Source organism: Vulpes vulpes, chromosome 16, assembly GCF_048418805.1.
Source record: "Vulpes vulpes isolate BD-2025 chromosome 16, VulVul3, whole genome shotgun sequence".
Taxonomy (NCBI): domain Eukaryota; kingdom Metazoa; phylum Chordata; class Mammalia; order Carnivora; family Canidae; genus Vulpes; species Vulpes vulpes.
The window spans coordinates 43,541,091-43,555,680 of NC_132795.1; the positions used below are offsets into that span (position 1 = coordinate 43,541,091).

Sequence of the window (14,590 nt, forward strand, 5' to 3'; positions counted from 1 at the left end):
GCGGGCCATATGGTCTTAGTCACAACTACTCAACTTTGCAGTTTTAGTTAAAAAGAGCCATAGGCAATACATAAATGATGGGCTATGGCTGTCTTCAAAATTAAACTTTATTTATAAATGGGTCATGGGCCAGATTTGTCCTGCAACTGTAGATTGCCCACCCCTGGTCTCTAGGATTTTGCACTAATATGTTACTATGATTCTCTAAGTTTCTCCTGAGGATTTCATAGGGACAGGGTGTGTAATAGAACACTTACCGTGTGGTTGGCATCTGGTAAGCACTTGAAGTCAGTAGTTGCTATTATTTATTACAAATATTGGATATCATATAATCTAAGATGCCGTGAAGTGTAAGGTGCATCTGGATTTCGGAGATGTTAAAAGGTGTTTAAAAATCTTAGACTTGATGGAATTTGGTAATGGTGATTAATTATAATGCCAACGTTCTAGGTAGGATTTTAAGTCTTGCTCTGCCTGTGATAGTTTAAAGCCTTTTGTATAACATTTTTTTAAATTACGTTTTTCTTGTCAGAGACACGTGTCACGAACTCCTGGGACACGTCCCACTACTTGCAGATCCGAAGTTTGCTCAGTTTTCACAAGAAATAGGCCTGGCATCTCTGGGAGCATCAGATGAAGATGTTCAGAAACTGGCCACCGTGAGTTTATTTTCAATTTATCAAACTATTGTGTTTGTGTCCATTTGTAAGAAAAAGAAAGCTTTAGAGTTATCAACTGAATTATAAGGCAAATATTCTGGAGAGGGCATGGTAACTTCAATGTTTCCCATGCGTTCCTTTGAAGCACAATGGGTTCTTAGCTTATTAACTATCAAAATATTTGTATTTTATCCTTCTTGTTCAGGGAGTGGCTAGATAGTAAATATTTTAGGCTTGCAGGTCATAAAGTCTCTGTCACAACTACTCAGCTCACTCAGTGTGGTACAAAAGCAGCCATAGACAGTATGTAAATGAATGAGTGTGGATGTGTTCCAATAAAACTTTATTTATTAAAGCTGGCGATGGGCCAGATTTGGTTTGTGTGCTGAAATTTGTTGACTCTTGTTCTAGTTCAGTGTTTATTTCCTAGAGACATTAAGAATAGTAATATACGCATTTATGGAAAAGTAGGCGTTGCGCTTGAGATTATTTCAGATTAGTCAATATGGGTGTGGTGAGACACAATTCGAGTCAGCAATAAGCAGCTGAAGCTAAACAATTATTACAAGTACAGAAGCAGAAGAAGACTTCGTAGCTACTATGTTCTCAACCAGGTTTTTCTCAAACCGAGCAATACGAGAGGAGAGGTGTCATATTGGGGGTTTTCTTTAAGATGCTCAAAGCCAAATCTAGCAAAGCTCATCTTCCTTACTTTAATCCCATTTCAAAGAGCCCAGGGTGAGAAAGAGCAGCTCTAGCCAGCTCATTTACAGGGGCCAGTCTCTTTGCCTAGATGAGCAAAGCTTCTAGGATCTTAAGTTGTGTGTATCTGACATGGATACTCATTGATGGCATATTAGGCAAGGAGGGATATTTTTCTCTCCCACCAAGAAATGCATGTTCTCCTAGATTTCCTTCTTTCTTCCTTTTTTATTTTTAAAGATTTTGTTTATTTATTTTTGAAAAAGAGAGAGCATGCACAAGTAGGGGAAGAGGAGAGGCAGAGGGAGAGGAAGAAGCAGACTCCCCGCTGAGCACGGAGCCTGTAGCACGTGGCCCCATCCCAAGACCCTGAGATCATGACCTGAGCCAAAGTCAGATGCTTAATCAAATGAGCCACCCAAGGGCCCCTGTTCTCCTAGATTTCTTAAGACTCATTTTAAGCCCTCAGTTTATCTTGGGTTTCCTAGTTTTTACAGAGAGATAAGAAATGAGAAATATTTTCCTAATCTAGGAGAAAGACTGGTGCAAAAACCATGCTGTGCATGTCGGTGTAGAGATGAATAGTCAGTGGGGTGCGTGGGGGCTCCGGTGAGCTGGGCAGCACCTGTGGCAGGAGGCAGGCCCTCAGTTTTCGCTCACAGCTGCCAGACTGGAGGGCGGCCTTTGTGTTGCCAGGTCGCCACGGTCTTGAAAGAGACTGGAAATCTAGAGTTCTAGATAAATTTAAATGATTTTTGAGTTTTGGCTCATAAAAAAACATGAGCTGAGGAAAATGTATTTGTAGACTGAACCAGGATCTTGACTTCTAACTGGCAACCTCTGCCCTGGGGATGGTGTCTCGTGTATGTTGGCTGTCTATGACTGCATAACAAATACCTCCAAAACGTTGTGCCTGGAACCAGTGAACATTTATTATCTCATGATTTCTGTGTTTGGGACTTTGAGCAGCATCTTGGCCGCGTGGTTCTGGCTCAGGGACTCATCCTGTGGTTGCTGTCAAGATGTGGGCTGGGCCTGTAGTTTTCTGAAGATTGGGGGACTTCTCTGCCAAGACAATTCACCCATGTGGCTATTGGCAGATCGCTTCCCCTAGAGCAAGTAATGAGGGGGTTGTGGGGGCGGGGGTGGAGGAGAAAAAGACTGAGGGGAGGAGGTGGTGATGTCACTTTTGTGACTTGATCATGCATCGTTCGTGTCCGCCGTATTGTGTTCCCCAGAAGGGACTCACTTGGGCCCACGCTCCTTTGAAAGAAGGAGTGTCGGAGTGAATGTGCATAGACATAAGGCCAGCACACCACCGAGTTCTGCCCTTTAATTCTCAAACCTTCGCTCTGTCTTTAATCTCCACATTTTAGAATGTTTTCCATGCCTTGGAAATTTCCCTCGAAACTTTCTGGTTTCAGATCCCCTATAGCGTGTACTCTTCTTCACCAGGGATGCAGGTATTACTTACTTGTCTGACTCTAAACAGTCGCAGCCTGGGATTCAGCTCAGCCAGGCTCTTTCTGCACATGTCCAAAGGGAGGAGGACTCAGAATGAGGTAGGACTTTGTTGATGGGAATGTTTGTGGATCCCAGCAAATGATAAGGAAGTGGTTTTATTGGGCCTTATTTTTACGCTCCATCAAACGATAATGAAGTCTGTCACTGAAACGAACACTCACCAAGAATATACCATGGTCCTCATGTTTGGGAAATTTATAGCCTAATATGGGTAAAAGTAAGATCTTTCAGGGGAGAGAAAGTTTGTGCTGAATCTGGAAAGATGACACAGTCAGCCAAGTTGCAAAGTGGGGGAAGGGGAACTGGGGGGACAGTTTGAGCCAGAATAAGAAATCTCTCTGGTTTGGGGGCCAAACAGGGCCAAAAGGCCCCAGTTTATAGGGCCTTACTCAAAACGAGGATTGCCTTTTGTATTAGTTTTCTATCACTACTGTTAACTATTGCAGGTGGCTTAGAGACAACACAAACTTGTTACCCTGCGGTTTCATATGCTCAGACGTCTGACACGGAATTACAGTTAAGGTGTCAGCAGGGCTGTGTCCTCTCTGGAGGCCCCAGGGAAGAATCTGTTTCTTCTTCCAGCGTCTCGAGGCTGCCTGTGTTCCTTGGCTCATGGTCCCCTTCCTCTGTCTTCAGAGCCAGCCACGTTGCAGCTCTCTGATTTTTCTTTCATTGTCACATCTCTCTCTTCACTGGCATATAGCTGGGGAAGGTCTTTTGCTTTTAAGAACTTGTGTGATTAGATTGGGTCCCCTTAATAGTTCACAAAAACTTCCCCATTTCAAGGTCCATATTCTTAAATATATCTGGAAACATAATATATATTCTAGGGATGAGGGCAGGACATCTAGAGGGGGCATTATTCTTTTTTAGTCTTACATTTGCAAGAAGCAACAAATACTTGTATCTTGAGACATATTTCACTAGGACCAGTAAGTTTGTAGGATGAATAAGCTTTCTTTTGGAACTTACATTCCTTAGCATGATCTAATACCCTTGGCTGTGGATTGCTCGAGCGCCAAAAATGCTTCCATCTGTTAGAGATCGTTAGGTCATTAATCACGTTTCTCTCTCTCTTTCTCTCATTTTTTTTCATTGCCTTTTTCCTAGAATGTACCTGCATCTCTGCAAAAGCCAATCAATAGTTAGTCTTTAAATGGCTAAAGAGTCCTAGGTACCAAGAGGTAGGAATAGGAAAAGACAAAAAAAAAAAAAAAAAAAGTAGTACTTGCATCAAGGAGCTCATGACCTTGTACACAAAAATACTGAAAACCCAGAGACAGTGTCGGCTTAAAAAATTAATTAATTAGCTAATCAATTAATTAATTTAGACAGCACCAGCAGGAGGAGGGGCTGAGGGAGAGAGAGAACCTCAGGCAGACTCTGAGCTGAGTGCCGAGCCCTACACGGGGCTCGATTCTGATCTCTCGATTCTGAGATCATGACCTGAGCCAAAATCAAGAATCAGATGCCCACGCATCTGAGCCACCCAGGCGCCCCCCACTTATATTAATGCCTGTGGAGAGAGATGCAGACGTGTATTTAAGATGAATCTTCCAAATATGTTTGAATTCTGAGTTCAGTAGTGGAGACCGGGATTCAGAATTGCCAGCAAGGGCCGGCAGAGAGGTTCATTTGTATGTAGGAAGGAACTGGTGCCACATAAAGGAGGCTCCTCCCCCGGGGGAGCCAACCTGCCTGGAATCTTGCAGCAGCTTCCATAATTCAAACCAACCAACCAACCAACCAACCAACCAACCAACCCAAGAGAGTATAAACTCACAAAAGACCTCAACACCAAAGATTTTCAGTCCCTCCTAAATGCAATGGAGACTTTGGTGGGTGGGGAGGACTCACGGCAGTTTTCCCTGATGTACCCATTTCTCTCCTCCCCTTATTATATGGGCAGCCCCCACCCCAACTCCCTCGGATTTCCTGCCTCTCACAAGCCTTACAGTCCCACTTCCTCCAGTTGCTTCCAGTTGCATAGGCTGCCCGTTTTCTTTGAAAAGTGTTTCTCAGACCGAAGAGAAATTTGGAAAGCATTTTTTTCTGAGGGACACGGGGAGTGTGGAGGAGGGACTCATAGTGTGAAGAGGCTAGGGAGGTTTTCCCTGAGATGCTACTAAAATTGCTCTTGACTTCTGAAACCACATCCATCTCTTGGTGAAAAGCAAAGCGAGCAGAAAACTACTGGAAGGTGGTCTTGAAAGGAAACACAGCTTCTAGCCAGGCAATTTCAAAGTAAACCCTGATATAAATGGCCTGTTGGATAACTGCATAGGAATGACCCTCAAGCCATATACCGTAGCGAAAAGCCCAATTTAATGACCCAGTTACAAAAACTAAGAGACAAAGGACTAACTAAGGCCTCACTGGGAGGTGTAAAAAGTCCATTGGCGGGGGCGCGGGGGGTGGGTGGGTAGTGGTGGTTGGCGAGGCCTCGTACTGTCCAGGTGAGAAATGGAGGTGTGATTAGCTGATTTCCTCCAAGTCGTTCCCATTAAGTCCCCTGAAGAAGTACTGGGGTAAAATGAGAGATGAGATGAACCAAAGGAGAAAAATCCATAGAGAGGACAAATGGAAAGCCACGGAAATCACCATTTATGCAGTGCAACGAGACAGCCCATATTATTCTTTTACTCTAGGTGAGATTTGTATTATTAATGACTCTGTTTATATAGTGCCTGCTTTTCCTTGTTTAGTGAAGTCAAGCACTTAGGAAACAGAGAGTCACGCCTGCGGAAGCAGACTCTTAATAACTTTCTGTGATATGCTGTCAGCAGATCCATCCAAGGAGGAAAACAAAGTCCACTGGGACTAATTGGCCTCACTCAACTCTGTTTGGTCCGGAGCTGCTTTTGAACTCCTGGGTCTGGTTTCAGAGCGGCCAGGCTATTGCCCTACGGCCGTAGTGCCTCTTCTTGCTGTATTTCTGCTTGGTATTTATTTTGACATTTTATTTTATTTTTTATTTTTTAAAAATATTTTATTTATGTATACCAGAGAGAGAGAGAGGCAGAGACACAGGCAGAGGGAGAAGCAGGCTCCATGCTGGGAGCTCGATGTGGGACTCGATGCTGGGTCTCCAGGATCACGCCCTGGGCCAAAGGCAGGTGCCAAACCGCTAAGCCACCCAGGGATCCCCTATTTTGACATTTTAATAACGCTCAGTTTTGAGAACGGAGCTCTCTCTGTTGTTTACGTGGGCAGTGGGTTTCTACGCTCTGAGGACCGTTTAAATGAAACTCTTTTGTATCTGCAGAAATTGATGATCGGAAAATGTATTTCAGATGCATTGTTATGCATGTAAATAATTTTCCCTCTGGTGGATAATGAAGAAGGCCCCAGGTTTTGGCAGCTGCAGTCTTTTCATAGTCATCGGAGCTGTCCGGGGTCTGCGCATGATAGATATGGAAGAATATTCCCAATAAGGGCTGCTTAGAGTGTGCTATGATTTTGAGATGAGCCATTTCCCACTGTCGTGCTGGCTTAAGTGGATTTCACAGATTAGTGTCTTCTTTAAGGGTTGTAAACCTGAATGCCTTCAGGGGCCAGAGAGGTAGCAAACGCGCGTGAAACAGCCTGATATACGATAATGATATCGTATATCAGGTATGGGAGGTATAGGAGCCTGTGGAGAACCAGAGAATACACGTCATACCTAAAGGCCTCCAAATCCAGAAATTAAAACAAAGCAAAATGTCCTTTGGCTACACACCGTGTCTGAGAGCTGAAGGGGAGCACCGGCTCTCAGCTGCCGGCCTCGTGTCTGAGGTCAGACCATACAGTAGACCTACCTTCCTTGAGGTGTGGGCCCATGGGTTTTCATCTCTGGCCTAGTAGGTGTGCTTGCTAACTGTTTGCTCACCATTTTCCCCAAGGAAAGGTGGCCCTTGCAGTATTCCCCCCAGGTTGAGTATCCCAGGTCTGTCAAGAGACGACTGTTTCTGAAGGAAACTGGGAACAGTTACCAGCGTGATTGCCACGCGTGTGGGCTGAGCATGTGCCAAATGTTTACGTGACTCGTCACTGAGGGACAAGCAGGATGATAAACGTCGCTCAAGGAAGAATTGGAGGGACTGAGACCACGTCGTCCCTGAAAAAGAGAATCCTGGAATAAGGTGCAAATGGTGTATGTCCTACAGGACTGCACCCCCCTAACCTTGAGAGGGTCTTTCCTACCCGGCAGAGATCACTTGCCGTTGATCCATCTTCACAAGTTGGGGCCTGGCGTCACCGCATCCGAGCCCTGATGAGTCCTCAGTGGGTTCAGAAACCACCTCCCGTCCCTGGTCAGTGCTGCTCAGACCACAATATCTGGAAACTAACCCGGGGATCTTGCTGAAAGGCAGCTTCTGATCAAGTAGGTCTGGGATGGGGCCTGCGTGCTGGCACTTCCGACAAGATCCCGGGTGCTGCGGACGCTGCTAGTCCCAGAGAATCGGTTGAGCTGCCGGGCAGGAGAGCCTGTTAGACAAGGCCTGAGCGTCCTTTCAGCCCAGGCTAGTCTTCCAGTCCTCTTTCCACAGTTTGATACTTTTTCTACAAACTGGGTTAGTAGAGTATTGGCATGAAATGACTTTATTTAAGACTTAGCTTGAGCCTAAAAATGGGTGCTGGTGTCCATGAGCGCCGTGTTATTGGTTCCATGTGGAGTGTCTGCCCTCAAACTCTTCTGCCGGTGCTTTGGCCATATGACTTATATTATTCAATTTTACGAGAATGCACACGCAGTGACCTGCCGATGAAGTAAATTTAGGAACCAATCCTAGAAGAATATTGGCTTCTCTTCCCTCCAGATGTTGGGAAACGTACAGGGGTCCTTACACCCAACGGTGCCTCCCATCCTCCGGGATGTCCCGTCCTACTGAGCAGGTGGCTTCAATTCAGTCTGTTCATTTCTCATACCGCAAAGGCACTGGAGAAGGCACTCCATATGAATGCACCGCGGATGTCTCCAAGCAGAATGAATCGGCCTCTGGCCCAGCTGGAATTTTCTCCCTGCAGAGAGTTTTAGGTCATCCATTCCGTCTGTCAACCCTGAAACATGTTCACCTTCACTTTATGATTGAAGGTTTCTGTCCCTGGGTCTTGGAAAGCTGATGAGAGAAGAGTCTTGGCCAAGGGTAATAAAACAATGAGTGGTCTTCCCCAGAACGCCAGTCTCCTGAAATGCTATCGTGAGTCCTCGAAAAGGAGGGATCCATGGGCAAGTATGTCTGGGAAACATCGAGTTAAATAAAGAAAACCGTTTTGTCTGTAAAGTGTAGAACTTTGCAGAGACTTTAATGTGGTAATGTGCCAGGTGAATCTCCACAGGTAATGAAAAAAAGTCATTTCTGTGAACTTACTGTGTTTCATCCGTGTTAAGATGGAATTGGTTGTAAAATATAGTCTTAATTTAAGAGCTGCTTTTCTTTTTTCTCGTCTTTTCTTTTTCTTTCTTTCTTTCCTTCCTTCCTTCTTTCTTTCTTTCTTTCTTCTTCTTTTTTTTTTTTTTTAGAAAGATTTAGTTAGCAAAGTTTTTAACATTGTAAGACGAAGCTCCATTCTGGAAATGTGAAAATAGTGAACTCGAGAATCCAGGAAATGCATTATATGGTTGTGAGGCTCTCTTTGCAGAACACACGTTAGCATCTTGAGCTTTGAATATTCCAAGGAACACAGTTGAGGAGACACAAGTCTAGAATGATTTTTGAAAGGGTACAATTCACTGTGAACAGAGACTTGATCACTTCATTTTTTTTCCCTCCAGAATTAATAACCTAAGGTTCTGTTTGTACTTTATCAAAAGAAATAATTTATTTGTTCCGAGTAAGAGAGTTTGCATTGACTGGGGCTTCTGATGGTCATGAATCATGTGTGTTTGGATTTCCAGTTATAACCAGGACTTTCCCATGCTGAGAGTGGTAATGAAACGTACAGTCTGCAACTAACAATCGACTGTAATTCACACCAGAAGTGCACTGGTAGAGGTAACCTTGGTTTATGAATTGCTAATTAGTATTTTCCTGCCCGCGGGAGGACATTGGCTTGTTTCCTGGGTCTTTGCCTACCTGGCCAGGAGTGGGGAATGTAGATATGCTTTTAAGAGATGCATGCCCAGCTCTAGTTCTTTCTGAAGATGGATGACACTAAAAATGACCACTTCGGTATCTCTACAGAAAGCTTGAAATAAGCCCCAGGCTTATCTCCTCCATGTAGAGTCTTTGAACTAGTTCAGCTGTTTGGATCATTTGGTACAAAGCTGACAGAAAGCTGGAAGGAATGCACTCTTGTACATTCCTAATTGAGATGTTTGGGCAGATGATCGGTGTGTGTGTTATTTCTAGGGTGACTTAATTAAAAGTCGATAGTATCTGCTCCAATGCATTTCTTTCGTTTTTATGTCTTCTGTGCATATAGAAAAACAGTAGCACCTTGTTGAAACGCTGCACTTCTGCTAGCCCCAGAAAGCATAACTTTTTCAGTGTTTTCCTGTTAGTGTTCTTGGGCCTGGACGCACCAAGGCCTCACTTCCTTCCGACGATAGCTCTCTTCTGAGAACTTTGGTGTCACAGCTGAGATGGTTTTCCCTGTGTGTGTGTGTGTGTGTGTGTGTGTGTGTCTCACTTATCTTAGTCATCCTTGCCATTAGGAGCGGATCGCCATCCCTTTCTGTTATGATGAGGACGCCGTTGTTATTTGGAATTAAAAAGTGAGCCCTACCTTGCTCGCTGTGGTTAAAAACGAATCGATTTGCAATCCAGAATAGTTGTGTGTGTGTGTGTGTGTGTGTATTTTAGGATTTTATTTATTTATCTGAGAGAGAGACACAGAGATAGAGCACAAGCTGGGAGGAGAGGAGAAGCAGGCTCCCTGCAGGGAGCTGGATGCAGGCCTCACCCCAGAGCCCTGGGATCATGGCCTGAGCCGAAGGCAGACGCTTGACCCAAGGAGCCGCCCAGGTGCCCCTAGTTGCATATTTTTGCAGCTCAAATCTTTCTTCATAATTTAAGATTGTATCCCAGGGCCTTGGGAGAGAGCCATTGTGCAACTGCAGGTAAGGGGGAGAGAAGCCCGACAACTGATTTTGGACACTTGGAGACTCAGTGGTGGGGCTGCTTTGGTAGCTGTTCGTTCTCCATGTGCTGAGGGATCCCTGTGCCCACTTGGTTTTATCCACACGGGAGCCCATGAGCCGGCAGCTGGCGCCTCTTGGCGCCTGGTGAAGCTGCTTCTGGGGGGCCCGGCGGGCAGCGTGTGGTGTGGTACCCTGAAGTTAATCCAGTGGGGCTTGAGCGCCCACTTTTTGTTTTTCTTTTACTTTCTCCAGCTTTATTGTGGTATGATTGACCCAACCTGGGGGAAGTGTGATGTCTACCGCGTGCCGATTTGACTTATATATGGCAGCATGGGTGTGTCGCTAGCCGGTGCCTGTGTCGTGCCACGTAGTTACCACTTCTTTTTGGCGATGATGCGTTTGCTTAGTGACGTCCAGGATGTAACACGGGATGGTTGAGTCCAGTCATCCTACTGGACAATAAGGGCCCCAGGACGTCTTCGTCTTCTACCTGGAGGTTTGTACCCTTGACCAACCCCCACCCCCACCTCCACCTTTCTCCTTTTTTTTTTTTTTTTTTTTGTGAACACATCCCTGTTTAATGCAGTGAGGCAGGACTCACTCTGAAATAGATGAAAGGGACCAGGCAAATTTGCTTGGAGCAAGGAAGGTATTAGTAAGTGAAAATCATCTCCTTGGTATAACCCAGTTTCTCCAGGTTAGGATGAGCAGCTGTCTGGATCAGGGGCATTGGGCCACACACCAGGATGAGCGTGGACTGCCCCGGAGGAGGGAGGTGCTCCTTGATCATGTTGGCGGTGATGTAGCCTGAGCTGTACTTCCAGCCAACAGGAGGCCTGTCCAGGGTGTACCACAGGTCAAACTGGTCCGGGTGAGTTCTGGCAACTTCTTCAAGTTCCCGTCTCACCAAGATTTCCTCCTCTGTCTGGTTGGCAAAGATGAGGGACATCCTAGTCCTGTCGTTGGGGTTCTTGGTGATGTGGCGAATGAGCTGCAGCATGGGTGTGATCCCTGTGCCCCCAGCGATCATTCCCAGGTGACTGACCAGCTTCTTTTCAGGCTCACTTGTTTTGTATGGCTTGATTGAAAAGTTCCCTGGCCCATTATAGAAGAGGCGACCAGTTGGCCCTCGAAAAAGGATGGTGTCCCCAATTTTCATGTTCTCCAAATACTGAGTCATCTTCCCCCCTTCTGGATAATTGGGGTGCACATTTTTGAAGTAGACCTTTATAATCAAGTCCACAAAGCCTCGGTCATCATCACTGGACACAGGCGTGTAAGCCCTGACGACCATAACGCCATCAATTTTGGCCAAGAGATGGACATAGTTACCTATAGGAAGCCCCAAGACATGGTCTGATGAGGGCAGCCCAAAACGGAACCTCCAGGTGTTGTGGCTGATTTGCTCCTTCTCAATCAAGGGCAGTGGGTACTTGGCTTCAGAGTCCTGTAAGGTGATCTGTTTCCTCCTTGAGTTCATGTTCCTCAGGGCCAACAGGACCACTGTGACCCCAATGACAGTGATGGCAAGGAGCAAGGATGGGTCCTTAGCGCCTCCGGACACAGCGGCACCCTCCGGGGCAGGCGAAGGAGGCCTCCACCTTTCTCCTTAGTCCTAGTCGCCACCATCCTAGTCTCCGTTTCTATGAGTTTGGCTTTGTTCATGTTCCCTGTAGAGTGAGCTCTTACGGTGTTCATCTTTGTGTGCCTTTGGCACTTAGCAGGGTGCACTCCAGGTCCATCCATGTGGCTGCCACGGGCAGAGGCCTCTTCTTCCTCGGGGCTGGATACGGTTCCGCTGAGTGCCCCTGTCGATGCGTGTGCCTGTTGCGCTTCCGTTGTTTCTCTACCTTGGCTGTTTTGGATGATGCTACAATAAACACGAGAGCTTACGTACCTCTTTAAATACCCCATTTTCATTCTTTTTTGGATATGTATTCAGAAGCGGCACAGCTAACCCATAGGGCAGCTCTATTTTTGACTTTTCAAGGAAGCTCCGTATGACTTCCCATAGTCACTGCACCAATTTCCACTCCTACTAACAGGGCGGGAGAGTTAACAGGTCTTCACATCCTTTGTTATTTCTCTTCTTCTTTTTTTTTTTTAATTATTATTTTTTTTATCTCTCGTCTTCTTGATCTGCATCCCGCCTGGGCTGCCTCCTGAGCTTGCATTCCAGGACAAGTTCCATTACCACTTCTTGCCTCCAGTGTCTTCTTTAAGATGAGCATAGTCTCTCTCCTACCTGAGGCCGAATGAGGAGCAAGTGAAATTAAACACTTCTGTGGCGTATGTCCCGCCCCTGTCTACGTCATTCTCAGGCCATTACCCAAGAAATCCTAACTGCACCGAAGCTTCTGTATTACTGACTTCCTAACTTTAGAGTCATCTTAAGGCCCTAAATCCTCCAGCTCTTTGTCTTGAGATAACTTCTTCCTGTGATTCAGAAGCCCCGACACTGAGCCCTTCTTTACCTTTTCTCCTCAAAGTAAGCTAGTCTGCATTCATTAAGCACAGAAGATTTCTGCACTCATTTGAAATTTCCACAAAGACGTACAAAAGAAGGAGTTTTCTGGTTGAACTATAAATGGAGGAGACTCTCAAAATCTTAGACTTGTATTAACAAGAAATAGAAAGAAGCAACAAGAAATATCGGTGGTATTAACAGAAATATCAGTGGTGTAATTCCATTTCTGGCAAAATCAGGGGGAAGATGGTTGTTTTTTTTTTTAAGTTTTTTTTATGAGCTGGAATAGCAGAGGTGATACTATATGGAACTATAGGAATTTAATTACCCCATTCTGCAAATGTAGTTTTCAAATAAAGGAGTCAAAAGGATTTTCGAAGCTATTCTTCTGAACCGTGGTATAAAAACCCAAAACGCATTTAGTAGATGTAAAATGTATTACTGTACATTATGAGCCACCACAGTGAAGGGAAGCACAATGAGAAACACGGCACGAGACTGAACACGCGGTGATTAAAAATCTCTTTGCTGCCTTCTTAGAAATAGTGTAATTTGCCTAAAGTTTTATATGCTTGTCACTGTAAAGATGGGCATTTCTGGCAAGTTCCCAATGAGTGGATTTCGGGGTGGGGAAAGGTTTCCCAGAGAATGGAAATGCTGTCATCAGAGGGCTTGGATCCGCAGTGGGTGTAAGTAAGAAATGCTAGGAGGGTGGAGGGGAATAAATCACCCACGGGCCTTCATCGCTCTTTTCAGGGCCTGCCAGTCTGCCCTTTATGGTGTCCATAAACAATCATTCCCTCGGCGGTGGAGGGAGGGCCAAGGTAGGGTGACTTGGGGACCCCTTTGTTGAAAAGTCTTTACAAAAATGCTCTGTTTCTCTTCCTTATTACGAAAGTGACATATATTCCCTGGAGGAAAACAAAATGTAAAAAAAAAAAAATGGGTGAGGAAGGAAAAGAATATAGTATATTTGTAATATCAGAGTGGCGGTAACCACTGTTGACATTGGGTAGGTGGCCTTCTCGTTTTTCCAGGGCCGTCTTGCCATGTCAAGTAAGAACCTAGTAGAGGGAGCCCTGGCCTTGGAAACAGGAGCAAGGAGGTGTCCATCCATTCATCAAACACCTGTGCTGTCGGGAGGGACTGTATCTATTATATGGACAGAAGAAAGAATAAATTGGAAGGACTCTGGAAATAGGGGCCTTGTGACTTTTTACTCAGGTAGGCTGTGCAGTGTCCTGTGAATGTCGTAGGCCGCTAATGAGTTTTGCAGGCTCCTCCCTTTGTCTTTTATGTTGGAGGAACAAGTTAGCGGATGCCACTTTTTAATTAAAAATTGGTTTCCCCGCGTATTTTAGTCTCCTGTTTACTAATTTTGCATTAGGTTGTCCTTATGGGTGAGCGCGACTTTTATCTAATCCGTATTCATCCCCCATGTTGTTCTCTTTTTTTGCAGAAAGTCAATAAATACCCTTCTCCATGGCACTTGATCTCAGATAAGCATACCGGCGGGGAGCAAGAGGGAGGGCTGGCACGGAGTAGACTGAGCAACGTGGACGGCCCTGTGTGGCTTCCCTTGAGCCCATGTGCCCTTCGGAACCTGCTAGGAGCCGTCCTGTTAGTGGGTGACTCTGAGTGCCAGCTTTAGGGCCTAGTGACCGAGGTTCCCATCTGGGCCCTGTCACCGCTTTGTGGGCCATGTTGGATAGGCTAATTGAACTCTATGCCCTGGCTTCTTCATCCTTGTGGTGAGGCTGCTACTCCGGTGGATCCCATAGAGCTGTTGAGGGCTGACGCCACAGGGCGTTGTGAAGCTTCTTGGCTAGTGCCAAGCTCCCAGGGCCTGCAGCGAGCCCATTCGACATGACTGTGCACTTGGATGTCTGGGGGGGCCGTGTCTGTGAGACTGGAGGGCAGGGGACACCCCATGTGACCTTGAGTGATTCTCTACCTTGCAGCGACTCCGCGGTTGCCTTGCGAAGTGCAGACTCTGCAGCCCATATTACAGGGGTTGCCAGGGAGGCCGCGGGCTACTTTGCAATGGAAAGCATTTCACCCATAAATAGTAAAGGTAAGGCCTCCCCAAAAGACGCCAAGCTTCTCCCCGGAAATGGGGGAGGCCTCCCCAGGGTTAATAGCCTGCCTCCGCTGAGCCAACACAGAGAAAGG

The 14,590-nt window shown here is 45.9% G+C and overlaps 1 protein-coding gene and 1 pseudogene across 1 annotated transcript in view; one reads left to right on the forward strand and one right to left on the reverse strand.

Moving 5' to 3' along the window:
• The window catches only part of TPH2 (tryptophan hydroxylase 2), an 83,635-nt gene that overhangs the window by 51,579 nt on the left and 17,466 nt on the right, over positions 1-14,590 (forward strand). The window contains exon 8 of the mRNA XM_072741291.1: positions 533-659. Within this exon, the coding sequence (XP_072597392.1) occupies positions 533-659 (127 nt within the window). The remainder of the gene's footprint in view (positions 1-532; positions 660-14,590) is intronic.
• LOC112922265 (NADH-cytochrome b5 reductase 2 pseudogene) lies at positions 10,551-11,536 on the reverse strand (annotated as a pseudogene).